Genomic DNA, 16,537 nt, shown 5'->3' with positions numbered 1-16,537 from the left:
GATTATATTCTTTTATGAAAGCTAAGCACTGCGGGGTGGTCATTGTGTTTGAGCGTTACGGTGACTATCAATGTATTGTGTCTTTTATCCAAATATCAATTAAACATCGATTCAAGCGACTAACAAGGGACCATCTGTTTCCAATCAATTAAATTCCTATGAATAAACGTCGATTGATACTTTCGAAAACATTTTGTTTCTTTTTTGTAATTGGAATTGTTTTTTTAGTGTCATAAAATGGCCAGTCTATCGTTTTATGGAACTAGACATGTAGACACCAGTATTGGTATCCTTAAGTTAAACGTAGTTTGTAATGAAATTTACTTTTAAGAACATATTTACTATCTACATCTATATTACAACATTGTTCAAAGCTGGATGTTCAAAACCTGTCCACCCTTTTCATCCTATTTCTCGTAGGCAAATGCGCTCTTCAAAGAAGTCGAGAAAAAAAGACGGTAGAATAAAAGACGATCAAGGAAAGAGAAGAAAATGGTTAATTTTAAACTTTGTTAATCAAAATGAATGAATTCGTAGTGTATTTGCGTATTGACTGGAGTCAGGAAACACATCAAAAGCTGTTCACTTGAATAAATAAGGTAAAATATGGCTTCATAAACATAAAATGGAAATGCGGCGTCTGCAACTAGCGGCAGTCGCTCTAGGACATAGCAATTGAAAAGCAGGATAAATAGCGATGGTATAAAGCGAGAAAATCATTCTGTATGTATGTCTGTATAATTCATTTGTTGACCTATAACTTACTTTGATGTCAATAAAAGAAACAATGAATTTTAATGTAAAAAATAAATACGCTTGCTTTTAAATGTATTTTACAGTTGATGAAAAGGACATTTAAATATAAGTTGTCGTAAAACAAAGCTTACAAGTAAAGGTCTCTCCTACGAAAACTATAGATTCTAAGATTTCAAATTATCAATAAAATTTTATATGTACTAAAATCTTCATAAATTAACTTTAATGTTATTAACAAATTATACACGAACGCCTAACACAAGTTGCACCGCTGCTGGCTACATCTTGTATAACGCCATCCACTCAACCTAATCACATAAATACGCAACTGCGCGTGATGATATTATGCAAATTTAGACTTATTTATCTATAATGTCATATGAAAGTTTCAAACCTGAACTTTATAAGATGTAAATAACAATTTGCAGAGTATGCCACGAGTTTCCTCAATACGAGTTCACAAAGATAAGGGATGTCTTTATACAACTTTACCAAGGTCGAATTGAAACCATGACTTGGATGGATGGATGTTCGTTGGGTATATCGAGAACGGCTGCATATATCTTGCTGAAATTTGGCATACATGTAGAGCATACTCAGCAGAACAAGTAGACTACTAATTAAGTCCTCCTTTAAATTCCGCGTGAGCGAAGTCGCGGGCGACAGCTAGTGTATTAATAAAGGTAAACATTAATGTAATCCAAAGCCTTATATGTGAGAACAGAATGAAAATGAAAGTGTAAAAAAGGGTTCATCAAGCATTAAACTTCCGGCAAATGGAGACAATATGCGTATAAAAACAATGTTTTCCATACGGCCTGTCGCACAATTGTGGAAAAACTCAATGACGCAATGTTAGCGGTGAAACATGTAATTATCTCATAGCAGAATGAATGGACTTTCGCTTTTGTGTACGAACAATGAGCTTAGCTCTCTTCTAACGTGGTAACTTATTTCATTTTTACCTCATATTACTTTTGATGGACAATTAAAATGCAAAACGACTCATTATGACCATTTAAATATTTTTTTTCATTAATAAAACTATAAAGTGTATTTTCTTCCAATTAGAATGTGAGTTTAGAGTTTATGATACTAAAGTAAATTACGAGAACTTTTTATAGGAAAAATATTTCCTCAAAATCTTTAGGACTATTCCGTATATTCGACTTAAATCCATAATGATGCCCCTTGATCTCATTGTCTTACGTTTGATTATTATTATAATATTAATACGAAAGTTTGGATGTTTGTAATAACAACTACAGAACGGCTCCACGGAAGATAATCTGGAAGAACACAGATTTTTTTAATTCCGCATAGACGGCGTCGCGGGAATTAGCTAGTATTTATATGAGGAAGGTCGATATAATCTAACCTAGTTGTGTAAAGACTAACAAGCGAGTTCAAGCAACCATTACTAATATAAACATCGTACGTACGTTACTGTTTCTCATTAGATATTCATATTCATATTATAATTAAACGCATGATAAACTACGATCAGTAATTACTGACACACGGCTAATTGATAAATCACGCATAGATGTAATTCGTTTTAACTGTACACTAGATAAAATCAAACGAAAGGCAATATTAAACTAACTACCGTGGGGTTCTAACCCACCCACAACCCACCCCCAAACATTGTTGTCTCTCTAGTGCCAAAGATTATGACAAGGATAACAATATGTTTAATACAGAGATCTCAGGAACGGCTAAATATTTAATATCAGAAAAGATTAATATCAAAAGAAATATGCTCAACATTAAAAATCATAATCGCACAATTACAAAACAAAAAAAAATCTAAACCTTCACACAAGTCTACTAGACTACAAGTCTAACGCTGTTTCAATAAAATAAAAAAGTAAAATATTATCTATGATTCGTCCCATATCATCTGTTACAAAAATTATCTATGAAAGCGTTAAGTTGAGCGCGAGGGCGTTCATACGTGAACGATATAGCAAGTGCGGCTTTCGCCGACGACCCGACACTACGTATGAAATAGCATATCCTCTCACTATGAACTTAATGATATGCTGAACCACTTTAAATACTATACAGGTTTTATTACAATCTATGCCGATTGAGTACTTAGTTCATTAGAATAAAATTAAGTTACAAAATGGTTGCATTGAATATGCATTTGAATAACGATTTGATGATCCAAGATTTCATTTCTTAAAACGCAATAAATCAATCATCGACAGTTCACAATATGACTTAGTCTAACTGTTGCCAGACAGTCCGTCCGCGCGGAATTAAAAAAACTTAATAAGTAGTCTATGTGTTCTTCCAGATTATGTTCTACATCTGTGCCAAATTTCATTAAGGTCCGTTGAGTCGTTCCGGAAATATCTTCAAATAAACATCCACTAATCTTTCGCATTTATAATATTATTAAGATAGTAACTCGGAATGGATGGAAAGGAAATTAGAATACATCTATGCGTTTATAATTCGACCAATTACTTAATAACTAACTCATAATATGTTCTACAATAAAATTGCCGACTTATAAATTGGAAAGCGCATCGATACAAATATTTTAATTGTTTAACACTTGAGTAATTAGTGCGTATAGTCAGAGCTATGTAACTAGTATTTATGAGTTATAAAACCCGAGCAATTCATTAGTGGACACACCAGTTTTGTTATAATCATTATATTACTGAAGTGCTAGGATGCGAAGTAATATTGCGGTGTGCAAGATACAATGTAAGAAGTGGAGACAATGTTGCCAAGTATATGAAAAATATTGTTTTTGTTTACAAAAATAATCAGTAGCTATTGTAATTGCAGCAATACTGTAATGAGTTTCAAATGTTTATTTCAGTCAAATAATTGACGAAACCAAAACTATCTTACTAATATTTTAAATGCGAATGTTTAGATGGATCTCAAAAACGGCTGAACGGATCTCAATGAAATTGTATATACATATAGAACATAGTCTGGAAGAGGACGTAGGCTACTTATTATGTTTTTAATTTCCGCGCGGACGAGGTCGCGGGCAACCGCTAGTAGTCACTGCGACAATTTGTTAATTTTACAATAACAAAGTTCCTTTTGGGAGCCTGAATGTGCAAAATCGCATTGAACATTTTATCACTTTTTAATCGTCTAATTATGCAAAGAAGGCGACGGTAAGTTCACAATAAATACAAATTTGTTCTGTCTTCAACAAGAAAAGGTTTTGACATAAAATGCCAATTAAATACCTTCTCAATAACAATTATCGCTGCGGGAATCGAACCCTACATATACATACTGCTATAAAAGTGTAAAGAACCACTATCCCTGTAAGTCACTTAAATACAGGACTCACTAATTACTCCATGGACAGTTATGTTAATTAGCTATTATTTGTATAAGGTAATATAGACTTTATGTTTAAGTTGATAGAATTCCAATTATAATGTAAGTGGTACTACAAATTGCAAATTGATATTTAAAATCAAGAAATTGCCTGAATGGCATATGTGGGATGGAAGATTAGTGAGCTTGATCTAAAGTGTGGATGTATGATACGAGAAAAGTACGGATACAGTAAGCCACTTTATTGTATAGTTTATTCAATGCACAAGATCTAACTTCGTTGAAAATTGTCTATAACTAGCTGTCGTCCGTGACTTCGCCCGCGACTTTAAAAAATAGATAATAGTCGATTCTCAGACTTAAATAAATATGCATTTAAATTTTCATAAAACTTAGTCAAGCCGTTTCGGAGGAGTATAGTAACTAACATTTTGATACGAGGATTTTATATTTACTACTAGCTGTCGCACACTACTCCACTCCGTCCGCGTATTTGTCTATAATAAAAAAAATAGGGGTGGACTACCCTTAACATTCAGGGGGATGAAAAATAGATGTTGGCCGATTCACAGACCTACTCAATATGCTCACAAAATTTCATGAGAATCGGTCAAGCCGTTTCGGAGGAGTATGGGAACGAAAATTGTGACACGAGAATTTTATATATAGGATAAGATAAGCTGCTACTAACAGGTGTAATGTTTGAAATAGAGAACAATAACTTACCAAAATACAACTAAAACTAAGTGTAGTTTTCGTTGATTAATCGTTAAAAAACATATCGTCATCCCTCTTATTACTTTTGACAAAACGGAGATAAATATATGATTTATACAGGGATTTCGGTCGCAGAAACCAACGACAAGTAATTTATGATTTTCTTAATTACGCAAACCAGAATGTTTTATAAAATTATAACCGCCGCACCTTTGTTCTGTTATACAAGACAAAAACGAAGAAAACGTGTGAACAATGCGATAAGTTTCGCACAGTCGCATTTAAATATCGTAAAATTAAAAGATTATGATTTAATTATTATATTTGAATACAAAAACAACAGTTTTAACTTTAGTAAATTTAAATGTTTAATCAACAATTACTACATAAAGGAATAATTATGATAAATATATTTTTTTAATAATAAAATACAATCACAAAAAACACAATTTAAAAAATACCGATCATCCAGGCACTGTGCATTTATCTGTGATGCAACCTGCACATATCTGAGAAGAAATTCAAAGATATGTGTGCAGGCTCCGAGCCCATCGGTGATACGTATAGTGAGCTGGTGATGATGATATTTTTAAATCATCCATTCACATTGTAAAAAGAAGATTAATTTGAGAGCAATAAAACAGTTATCAAAACAAGTTATAAAATTACTTTACATTCGAACAATTTAACAGACAGTTCAAACTTCTGAGAGTTTTGAAAGCGTTGATAGAGACGGCGTAACGCATTTATAAATGGCCCTTGTCAAAATATTCCGAACAATTGTAATTAGGTTCTTGTATGGAACAAAGCAAAGGTAGTAATGAACGAAGCGGCGCGTGCTTCGAAAGCCACAAAAAGTTACTACCTTGTATGGTGTATATCACAAGTGAAAGCGATTTCGTTCATTTTGAATATTTATTGCTTCTTTGTTTCTTTGATGCAAAGAGAAACATCTTGAAAATAATGTTATTCAACTAAATGTGGGTTTCTATTGTAACATTTCTTCAATGGAAACCCACACTAATGGATAATTTTTTGATGTTTTAGGAATATGTCATAATATTTTGTCGTATAAATAATCTTTAACTCGTCCAAGTTTTAAGATGGGAGAGCTGAGAAGTTTATTAGTTTCAATCTGAATTTGTATAGTAGATAATTATTTACGAAATGAACGATAGAGAGGGCTAATCTCGTTTTACTTCGTATAATATTAGAGTCAATAACGCTTCCGCTAGCTCTATTATCTTGTAGTGTTTCTCAGTGGCGAGCTCAATGAACGGCTAACGAAGTGAAATTAATTACTAATACAGTATTACAAACTCAAATATTCTTCAAACACTAAACAATATTATATTTTCTCATGGTTATCTATACAAAATCAAGCAATCAGTTGGTTTTGATTGTCATGTCTGATAGTTTTCGTACTTCTTCTTACTATAAAAGTATTATCGTGAAACAAGCTATCGCCTGCGACTTCGTCTGCGCGAGGTTAAAAAGAGAAACTTAATTCGTAACCTATGTATTCTTCCTGACTATGTTCTACATATATGCTATATTTCAGCGAGATCCATGCAACGATTCTGGAGATATTTCTTTCTTTCACAAACATATATCCAAACAGTCAAGCGCTGGCTTATTCTAAATAGAAAAATCCAACCACTAAACATTCGTATTGATAACAATATTTTTAATTCATATTGTACTTGATCTACGATTAAAAAAAAACATTAAAAATATACCTACACATTTAAACAACATTATTTTACTCTTCATTTAATAACAAAATTTGCGCAATATTAATATACACTGCGTTGAATTTGAATACAATGTATAGAATGTACAGGATACATGGAATCAATTTTTGTTTTACTTTTAAAAATTACAACGTAAACATATGAATAAATGGCTGTGATTCACAACGTAGCTTGAAGGATGTGTGTTTTACTGTCGAATGATGTACGAATTACGTTAATTAATATTATTTTTTATGCGCGGCATTCGCATGTATGTTGGTACTTTTTACACAACACGCCACACCCGGCATCGCCCGCCTAAACCTGTTGATTAAAGAGAAAGTCCGCGTTCTTACACCTGTGTTCACTTCGATGTGATCACTTCCGGTTAACTAATGTTGTAGATGCTAATTTTTGTTGTTGTTATATGAAATAAAAAACGCCAAAACTTTTTCTTTTTTTTAACTGGTAGCTTAAACCTAGACCGACTTATGGAGTTCGTGTTAAATCATTTTTTCTTCTACTAGTCATATTTATTTTAACGTTACAATTCAACTGTAAACAATTAAGCACATATCATCACCCCTAACTTAGGGTAGGCTCCGAGCCCCTCGGTGGGGGCTTATAGTGAGCTGATGATAATGAAAAAATTAAGAGTGTTTTATTCCATAAATAGCCTATGTGTTCTTATAGGCTATGGTCTTCATTTATTTCGAATTTCAACGAGAAACATTTAGCTGTTCTAGAGATACCTTCTAACAAAAATCCATCCATGTATCCATCCATCCAAATATTATGTTATTTTTTCAATCCTTGGTAAATTTAATTTAGATAAAGTTATTATAAATGCGAAGCTTCTACTTCTGTGTATACTTTAAACAATAAACACAATTCACGTCTGCAAACTGTTAAAAACTCAATACTAGGTAATCTTTTGTAAACCACAATCGGGTCCAGTTAGAGGCAATATTCTCTCCCTCACGTCTGACGTCGGTCGCCAACGAGATGAGGGTTTTTATGATCGATCAAACAAAAACTCTATAGTAATTTTAACCGCATGATTGTTACCTCTCCGTGCGGCTACCGATTCGATGGAGGAAGCTAAAGGAAAAAAATAAACTTATAAGTTTCATGATAAAAGCGATGGATAGAAACATTGTTCAACATTATTTAACACAATGGTTTAAGGAAACGATAACTAATTCATTATACGAAAAAATGTTTCAACGAATCAATTAATGACTTTAAAGCTTAGTTAATTTAAATAACGCAATATTAATCAGAATTAAGCAATCGTTTGATATAAAATCTATACTATGTCATAAAAAAATGTATTTGTTTTATCACTGCTATGCGAAATAGTATGAAGGTCCCTAATATGTGCACCCTTAAAACTTCTAAAGAGTTACTCTAAGTTCCCGTCGGAGAACTTGTAACTAAGATTTTAATTACCCGAATGATAGTGGGATAAATTATAGTTATACTACCTGTCGCCCGTGACTCCGTCCGCGCTTAATTTAAAAAAAACTTAGTAGCCTATGTGTTCCTTCAGACTATTCTACATTCTACATCTCGGTCAAATTTTACTAAGATCCGTTGATCCGTTCGGGAGATACCTTCTAACAAACATCCATCCATCTAAACTTTCCCATTTATAATATTAGTAAGATATTTGTAAGTTGCACCTGTAACTTGTAATACTTCTGAATTAAGTTTGAGGTATAATTTAAATTGTTTTTATACGCGGAGTGTTATATGCGGTTAATCGGACAGATTTTTTTTAAATTAATAGTCTGTTTTAATTAATTTATCATATTCTTCCGATTCCTTCCTTCCGAAAAGAAAACAATAAACAAATCCCTCTACTTCGTAATGTATTAGGCCGTTTAAACAGAAAGCAACAAAAAATCACGTATTTTTATAATGCAATAAAAATAGACTGAACTATTATAATTGAATAAATATTTTAAATAAAAGAGCAAAAACGAACACTTTAACGAACAATATTTTAAATTTAAAACAACTTTAAAAATTAATCGACTAATTCTGTATCATTCATTTTCATCTATATATATAAAAGAAAGTCGTGTTAGTTACACTATTTATAACTAAAGAAAATTTGTGAGGAGGTAGCTTAGAGCCAGGAGACGGACATAGGATACTATTTATTTATTTTTTCGAATTTACGCCGTGAAGAGCTGCTTTTAATTTAACTTACTAATATTATAAATGCTAATGTTTAGATGGATGTGATGTGGATGGATGAGTGGGCTACACTTATTAAGTTTTTTTTATAAATTCACGCGGACGGAATCGCGAGCGACAGCTAGTTTAACATATGTTTCTTTCTAACAAAATTATAATTTACGAGGAACGAAATTTTTCGCGAGATGTATCATAAATAAAGTAGATTGATTTCTTGATGTTTTATAGTGACCTTGTTGACATTATTATTTAATAAAACTTTTAATAATTAAGATTTATTATTTTTATTACTAAATTAATGTCATCTATAAATATTCAGGCAATCTTCTTCAATTTAAATATCTAAGAGATTCAACCTATCAAAAAGGTATTTTGACAATGGAATCTACAGAATACTTTTTCTATTATTTTAAAACAGAAAGAGTGTAATATTTTTAACAAGTTTGTCAGTACTTAGAGAGTTTGATCAAATGTTCATCTTAATTTGTGTAAAGTCTTAATTCTTCTTACGTTTCTTCCAATAGACATACCTTAAATATTACTAGCTGTCGCTCGCGAGTCCGTCCGTACAGAAATAAAAAAATAAATAGCTTATGTGTTCTTCCAGAGTATACTTTACATAGGTGTGGAGACATCTAACAAACATACATCCAAACGTACTCATTTATAATATTAGTGAGATTTTAAATTGACGTTGAATTGCATTCAGTTTAGCTATTAATATAAATTTAAACAGATAAATTATCTTAAATATAATGTTTTATATCATTAAACTTATTTCCTTAACACGTATTTTAATTAATGGTTACGGAGCATTTAAATTGCAGCATTGCAATTTAAAATTGTAATTAATTAAAAATGGCATTCGTTTTATTTTATTTCAATTTGAATAATTATTTGCATTTCTAATTGCGATTAATATTTATGACATAAAACAAATTATAATTTGTTTAAGAGACAAATTGTGAATGCGATTTTTTAATTTATGATTTGACAATATAATGTTAACAATTACATTTTCAGACTAATTAAAATTAACACACAATTATTAGTATTAAAGATAACATTACGATTTGAAAAGTATTAAACGAAATCTGTTTTAATCCATTATTTAATTATCGTATTTGAGTAAAAGTTTAGCTATGGGATGTAATTTATGTTTTAGAAACAGCTTATATCTAATTAATAGAACAAAAATATGTTAAAGATCTTTGTACAATCTTATTAAAAGACCTCAAATTTAATTCTAATTTTTTTGTGTAGCAATTGTTTTTCTTATGATGATATCTGTATATTAAAGTAAATATCATATTACTTACATCATGATCAGCAACGTAGGAATAAACATGTAGCTTGTCGATCCTTATAGTACCCTGAAATGGGTACAGCAGGGACCCTCGCTGGAGTTCAGTTGAGGTCCAAACGCTGACAGAAGCTTCTCTTCCTCTAGCACCCCCCGGCCTCAGAGCCAGGCTCAATTCTTGAGGTATCAGAACTAGTGTCTCCATTATCACTGGCACATTACGTTCTAGTAAACGATTAAGATAAAATTGTAATCCAGATTAAAAAATTAAAAAGAAAACAAGTCCGTGTATATTTTAATCCTTGGATATATTCAAGTCTTCCATCACTGTTAATGAGGATACATATAAAAATCGTCCCGACCCGTCTGTGTGATTATCAATGAAATATCGAGTCCGTGTGATCGATCATCCGATGAAATGTTCGATTGATTTAAATCAAATATACGTAGTACGTTCTAGTCGATCCGTCTATGGGAAATGTTCACTAGTTACGCGATTTAAATCACTCGATTACCGATATCGATTGCTAATATTTTCGTATGAGTTCATTCAACCCGTACGGTAGTGTTCATCCAGGCGCTCGGGAGTACGTCACCGAGCGAAGGATGCGCGCGCGCTCTTCTCTGAACGTGCACTGAAGGAAGCGCTAACATTGACCTTAGCCACGGCCGTGATCGCGTTTACAGTTCATTTTTTGTTCGATAAAAAGGAGAGGAGTAAGCCCTACAACCTGTTTGATTCATTATCACAGTGTAAAAGTAACTTTGTTGTTTAACGAATAAGAGTCATTTGGCTTGCAGATCTAAGTTTGTAAGGTGCAGAGTAAGGTGCTCCCCTCCAAAGGCGGCACCTGCATTCGCGCGCCGCCCGTCAGATCGCCGCGGAGGCTCGCGAGGTGCGCGCGCGCACCGGATTGAGTTTTTTTTTGTTTTTATGCTACCTGCCAGCTTTTTATCGGGGTTTTCTAACATCTGCTTCGTCATAGAAGCTTTTAATGTCGATACCTTAAATGATACGCAATTTATTACGCTGATTAGGATATGTGGATTGGAAATAATTGTTTTTTTTTTTTGGATATCGAATCAGGAAATTAAATTAAATGTTATTGTTGAATGTAAATACTTATTTTTATTAAATACATGAAGATATCAAAGTAATAAATATAAATATATTTGATTTAATATATTTTCATACTGGAAATTCGATTGCCTGAATTTCTAATCTGCTATTTATTTTATCAAATCGATTAATTAAATAGATGTGGCTGATTATATTGTCTTTAATTAACATGTCACTTTACACTTGGTTACACATTTGAAACAATAATACAATGGAAAAAATCTAATTCATTCGTTCACTAAAGAAATATCTCTAACCATGTACTTGCACGGCAGTACAAAAAAAAAATAAAAAATCCTATAAGTTTGTCTTGACGGCCCCTTGTTAACAATCTGGGCAGGTTACGAATTGACAGTCGTCTTTAATATCAGCAAAGCCGATTTCACAGCTGACTACAGTTTCCTAGACAAGTTAGCTGGTACACAAACCAATAAGAAATACATAAAGTGAAAATCATTATATGAGTCGGAGAAAAACTGATGCTATCTTATTATTAATGCCAATAAGAGTAATTAAAGTATCAGAACATTTAATTTCTTAATAAAAGATCATAATTTTGTTAATCCGATAATATCTTTCAATCGAAATCTCGTCTACTAAAATGTTACTAATCTTACTTCTTACTAATACTCGTATTATAAATACGAATGTTTAGATGGATGGATCGAAGAATGTATGTTTAAAGGTATCTCGAGAACGGCTGAAGGGATCTTGATGAAATTTGTATGGATGTAGAACAATGTATAGAATAGCACATAGGCTAATAATCAAGATTTTTTAATCCCGCACGGACGGAGTCGCGGGCGATAGCTAGTGTTACCATAAAAGACATTTAATTCTTAATGAATTTGTACGATAAAAATATTCCTTATCATATCAGCAAAGCATTTAATTCAGCTCACATCTAAATTGAAATCACTGAGCGAAATCAGTTACATTCATTTGATTTTAACGAAACACAGTCAATGTACGATGCAACTCAAATTTAGAAATGACGTATAGCAATATAAACTCTGTGTGTATTGGATTAAGATTGAATTTTCAATGACAATAATATCGTACATATGATATATTAAATGTCGATGACCCACACACCTGCCGTCAACCACAAACCCACGGGGTAAGTGTCGATGGTCGGATGAGTATGCTTCACAGTATGGTAGCAAATTTATTAAAGAGTTACACTTCGTTATAATAATTAGAGCAGCTTTAACAATTTGTCCTGGGTTCGAATCTCATACCAACAAGAAAATCTCCAAGTATGAATTCATAACTTTATCACTTCGAAAAAAGAGGTTACTTAAAAAGAGGTAGCAATGAATATCCAATTACCATGAACCTTATTAAATTAAGAGGAACTTCCATACGGCGATGATTTCTACGCGAAAGAACAATCCATATTGGCTTATGTAAATTTCACATACAGCTCGTAATGAAATTTATACAATGCAAGTTTGTTTACTAGCCTTATATTTTCCCTTAATCTTGACTCGCACTTTCATTCATTATTGTTATTACTTGCATCATTGTTTAGAATAAGCTTTTTAACATTAAAAGTAGTTTTAAGTAGTTACTAACCAGATAACTGTTATAAAAATGCTTATTTAATGCCTTATTTACTGTGGGTTTCCAAGACTAAAATCTCCGTTTATAGCATTATTATCTCTGTTGTCAGAGATAATAGGGATGACGAGATGTTTTACACAGAACTTCTGGTCTCAGAAACCCATGTCATTGGCATTTGGCAAAAGGTATTAATTAAACATACTGAATCAATATGTGAAACTGAACGTAGACAAATCTTGTGAATCCAGCCTATTGCTAATATTTGTTGCTCTGTTGTTCAAATATTATAATAAGTAAACTATTATATCTGATTATGTTATTACGTTACGTTGGTTGAACAAGAACGTGTCACTAGTGGGTGTTTCGTTTACGCGAAAGTTAACGTTTTCACTCGCCGGAGAATGTGTACGGCGACATTCTAAACGCGTGCTGGGCCGAGATGGTAAGTGTATCGATGTCGGACAGTTTTATATTCTCGTTTGTTCCGTAAAAAATCACGACATAAATCACGTGTCGGAACATCTCGAGCTTTCGGAGGCGTGGTCGCGGTACGGGGCGGAGCCGCTGTGGCACCGCCCATGCGCCTGCGCATCGTGATATACCGGCACTTCTATTGTTTGCGTTGAAATTTTAATGCCATTGGTCCGCTCTTAGCATGTGTATTGTTGCTTGAATAAGACAAAACAGTGGTTTTATGGTTTGATTTGCAACCCGCTAAGATACTTTTGCAAAAAAATGTATTAGAATGTGATAATTGTTTTTATAACCAAAAAATATGGTATTTTAGTATACATTCATTAACCATAACTTTCAAGATTTTCGAATGATGTTCGTCTAAAGGTTTACAAAAAAACGTACGCACCGCGTTAACATAAACTACTTTATAGATTAAAAGTATTCTGAACCTTTACTAAGATAACCCTGTTTGTCTACTTACATCCTAAAAAACAATATATTTTAAAAAAAACAACTAGGTATATACTCACATACTATACAAATATTCGCCTATAAGAACATATATCTTCAATGAACAATACTAAGGGGTCATACCAAACATCCTGTCACAGCACAAATTGACTTGAAATTTAATAACAATTAAGCCGTACGCGACTCGGGTTCGAATCCGATTAAATAAGCGCTTAACGTCCGTCCCAAGGGGGATCACAGATGCAGCGTGAAGTGAGCTCTTGTGTCACGGACCAGTAATACACCGAATATTTATTCCTTTTATAAAAGATACGTTAATATCTTTCTCTTAAAATAATCAAAAAGCGGTGGAATTATCAGCAGAATCAGCAAATGTGTCAATAATTGCGAGCCGAAATAAATAACTTATTTCTTCTTCACATTCCTTAATGATGTTGAATAAAAGGTTTATTTTTAATTAGGAAAATCAAACAAATCTCTTTTCGTAAGCAACTATAGGAGGTAAAGTGAATCGTCTCACGAGAAATGAGTAAAGGGAATCGGTCGGACTTCTATATCGTGTTACTAATGTTATAAACGCAAACTTTTAGATGGATGGATGAATGTTTATAAGAAAGTATCTCCAAAAGAGTTCACCATACCTTAGGTACAGATGTAGAACATGCTCTGGAAGAACACATGGACTACTAAACTTTTTTAAAGATTTTTAATGAAGTCGGAGGCAAAACATAGATATAAAGTGTCTCATAATACCTGTTAAATGACAAAACGTTACGTTTTCAGGATCACAACGTCAGTTTTGGTTAAAAACGACATATTCAAAATTTTTATCATATGTCATATCAGAAATATTTGAGGTTAAGTCGAGGCCCATAGCCCGTGCTACAAATAAAATAAATCAACAATACAAAAATCCGTATAAAATCGAAGCCGACATCAAAATCGGATTGGCTCTAATCTGCGCCATAAGCCAGGACATGACATAACTCCGACATGCCGGGCTTTAGTCATTTTTTTCTGACGTATCCACGCGGATAGATTTACATTTTATGACGTATTCATTGACTTCGACGACGTGCGGTTTGTTTTACTTGGACATTATTAGTTGTCCTCTTTTTTCTTTTTATTAAATATCAGTAACCGGTCAATTGAAAACAAATTGTAACGTGATCGAATAACGGCTGTGGATTTATATGATATTTACGATATGGACAATAAATTAGTCATAATAAAATTAACAATTGTGATAAAAAAATATATTTGAATACACTTCAACTGTTACATAGATCATATTTATATAATGATTAATTAATCATTAACTAAGGGTACCAACCTATTTACTTTTAGTCAATATGAATTGTTTTGAAATGGAAGTCGACTACGAATTTTTTTTTTGTTAAGTTGTTAATGAATATTTAACCTCTACCTAATTAGTTGTTTAGGTTTGAAATTTTTTGTATGTAAAAGTGTACTTACCTATTTATTGGAACAGATAAAGTCGAAGGCATTTATCTATAAAGAATTCAGTCGTGAGCTCCTGCGATTACGCTGCGTTTCGCGTGCGTCCCAGCTCCCATTTAATTCGGCCATTCCTTCCGGGCCTACGGCGTCTGCGCAGACGCATTCCCTCACGCTATACTCGAATTTAATCCACACCATACAACCGGACATTACATTGAGTAGACTGTCTCTTGTACAATGCTACTCAACAGACTAGAGGTCGAAAGAGACTTTGTCAGAGCAAAGTAATTAAAAAAATAAAAAAGAATTGCCTAAGTTACTAACGTGCTTACTTTACCCGTTACATTTAGAACAGTAACTATCAATATTATACAGTCAAGTGGGTTTGTTTAAATTTATTTCAAAACAAAAGCAGACAAGATAAGAAAATAAAAAGTAACCGCAGCTATACACGATCACCGGTGAGCGGTCGGAGGCCTTTTAATGAATTTATAATTTGCACCGTCCGACAACAATTAGAGTGCTCCCATATCGCCTCGGGAGCGAATTTTAAATGTTAAATCGTTCGTATTTTACAGGAACAACCCACTGGTTTTTGTTTAACAAAACATCTAGAAGAAAAAACTCAATTTATATATTCCAAATATTTTGAAAAGATTAATTTGGTAAACTGATTATGACAGTCATTTCATCTAAAGACTGTTTCCGAATTATCGTATTAGATATCAAATCCATCGCTTAACTACCACAGAGGTAGAGTGAGATAAAATATTTCATTTTTTTTTTACTTGTTACCTACACAATCTGCCACTAATAATTCTTCTCTGTATAGTCTATTGTTGGTACCTATTCAAAAGTTTATGAACCTATGTTTACATTCTGTCACCAACTTGTCTAAACATCCAATCTTCTTATTTTTCGTATCCTTCATTACTGAAGGTCGGACTCGTCTTTTTTTATATCATAAGGTGGCAAACGAGCGAGCGGAATAGCGAAGTGACCGTTGCCCATAGACATACGCAATTGCTTTGCTTCTAAATATGCCTTTTCTGGTCGACATATCTGTGTCGACCAGCTGCTTCCATACGGTCCTGTCTTCGGCTTATCTCAGGACAGTCGTGTTATTGAGTCCCGATATAGCCATCCATATATAAACATTCAATGAATCAACTGGATCATTTACTTCGATACGAATGCACAGAAATACAATTATTTATATCATTTAACTTACAACATAATTACTGAGTGTACTTTCCAACAAAACAGTAATCACAAGGTAAGTTGAAACAATTATTTAAACCATACTGTACACACCTGCCGTGGGCCAGTCGTTAGTAGACAACAAAAACTGATGGATAATATTCAACTTGTAGCATGTAGTACCAACATTTTAAATAAATAAATCACGTGTGATTAAAAGTTAAA

At 32.8% G+C, this 16,537-nt stretch overlaps 1 protein-coding gene across 1 annotated transcript in view; it reads right to left on the bottom strand.

Annotated features, from left to right (window-relative positions):
* The window catches only part of LOC106124607 (zinc finger protein 177), a 50,523-nt gene extending 39,871 nt beyond the window's left edge, over positions 1 to 10,652 (bottom strand). The window contains exon 1 of the mRNA XM_013321457.1: positions 10,055 to 10,652. Coding sequence (XP_013176911.1) covers positions 10,055 to 10,243 — 189 coding nt within the window. The 5' untranslated portion in view covers positions 10,244 to 10,652. The remainder of the gene's footprint in view (positions 1 to 10,054) is intronic.
* Positions 10,653 to 16,537: the final 5,885 nt, after the last annotated feature.

Source organism: Papilio xuthus, unplaced genomic scaffold (genome assembly GCF_000836235.2).
Source record: "Papilio xuthus unplaced genomic scaffold, Pxut_1.1 DF828952.1, whole genome shotgun sequence".
Lineage (NCBI taxonomy): Eukaryota > Metazoa > Arthropoda > Insecta > Lepidoptera > Papilionidae > Papilio > Papilio xuthus.
This window is presented reverse-complemented; position numbering and strand designations above follow the sequence as displayed.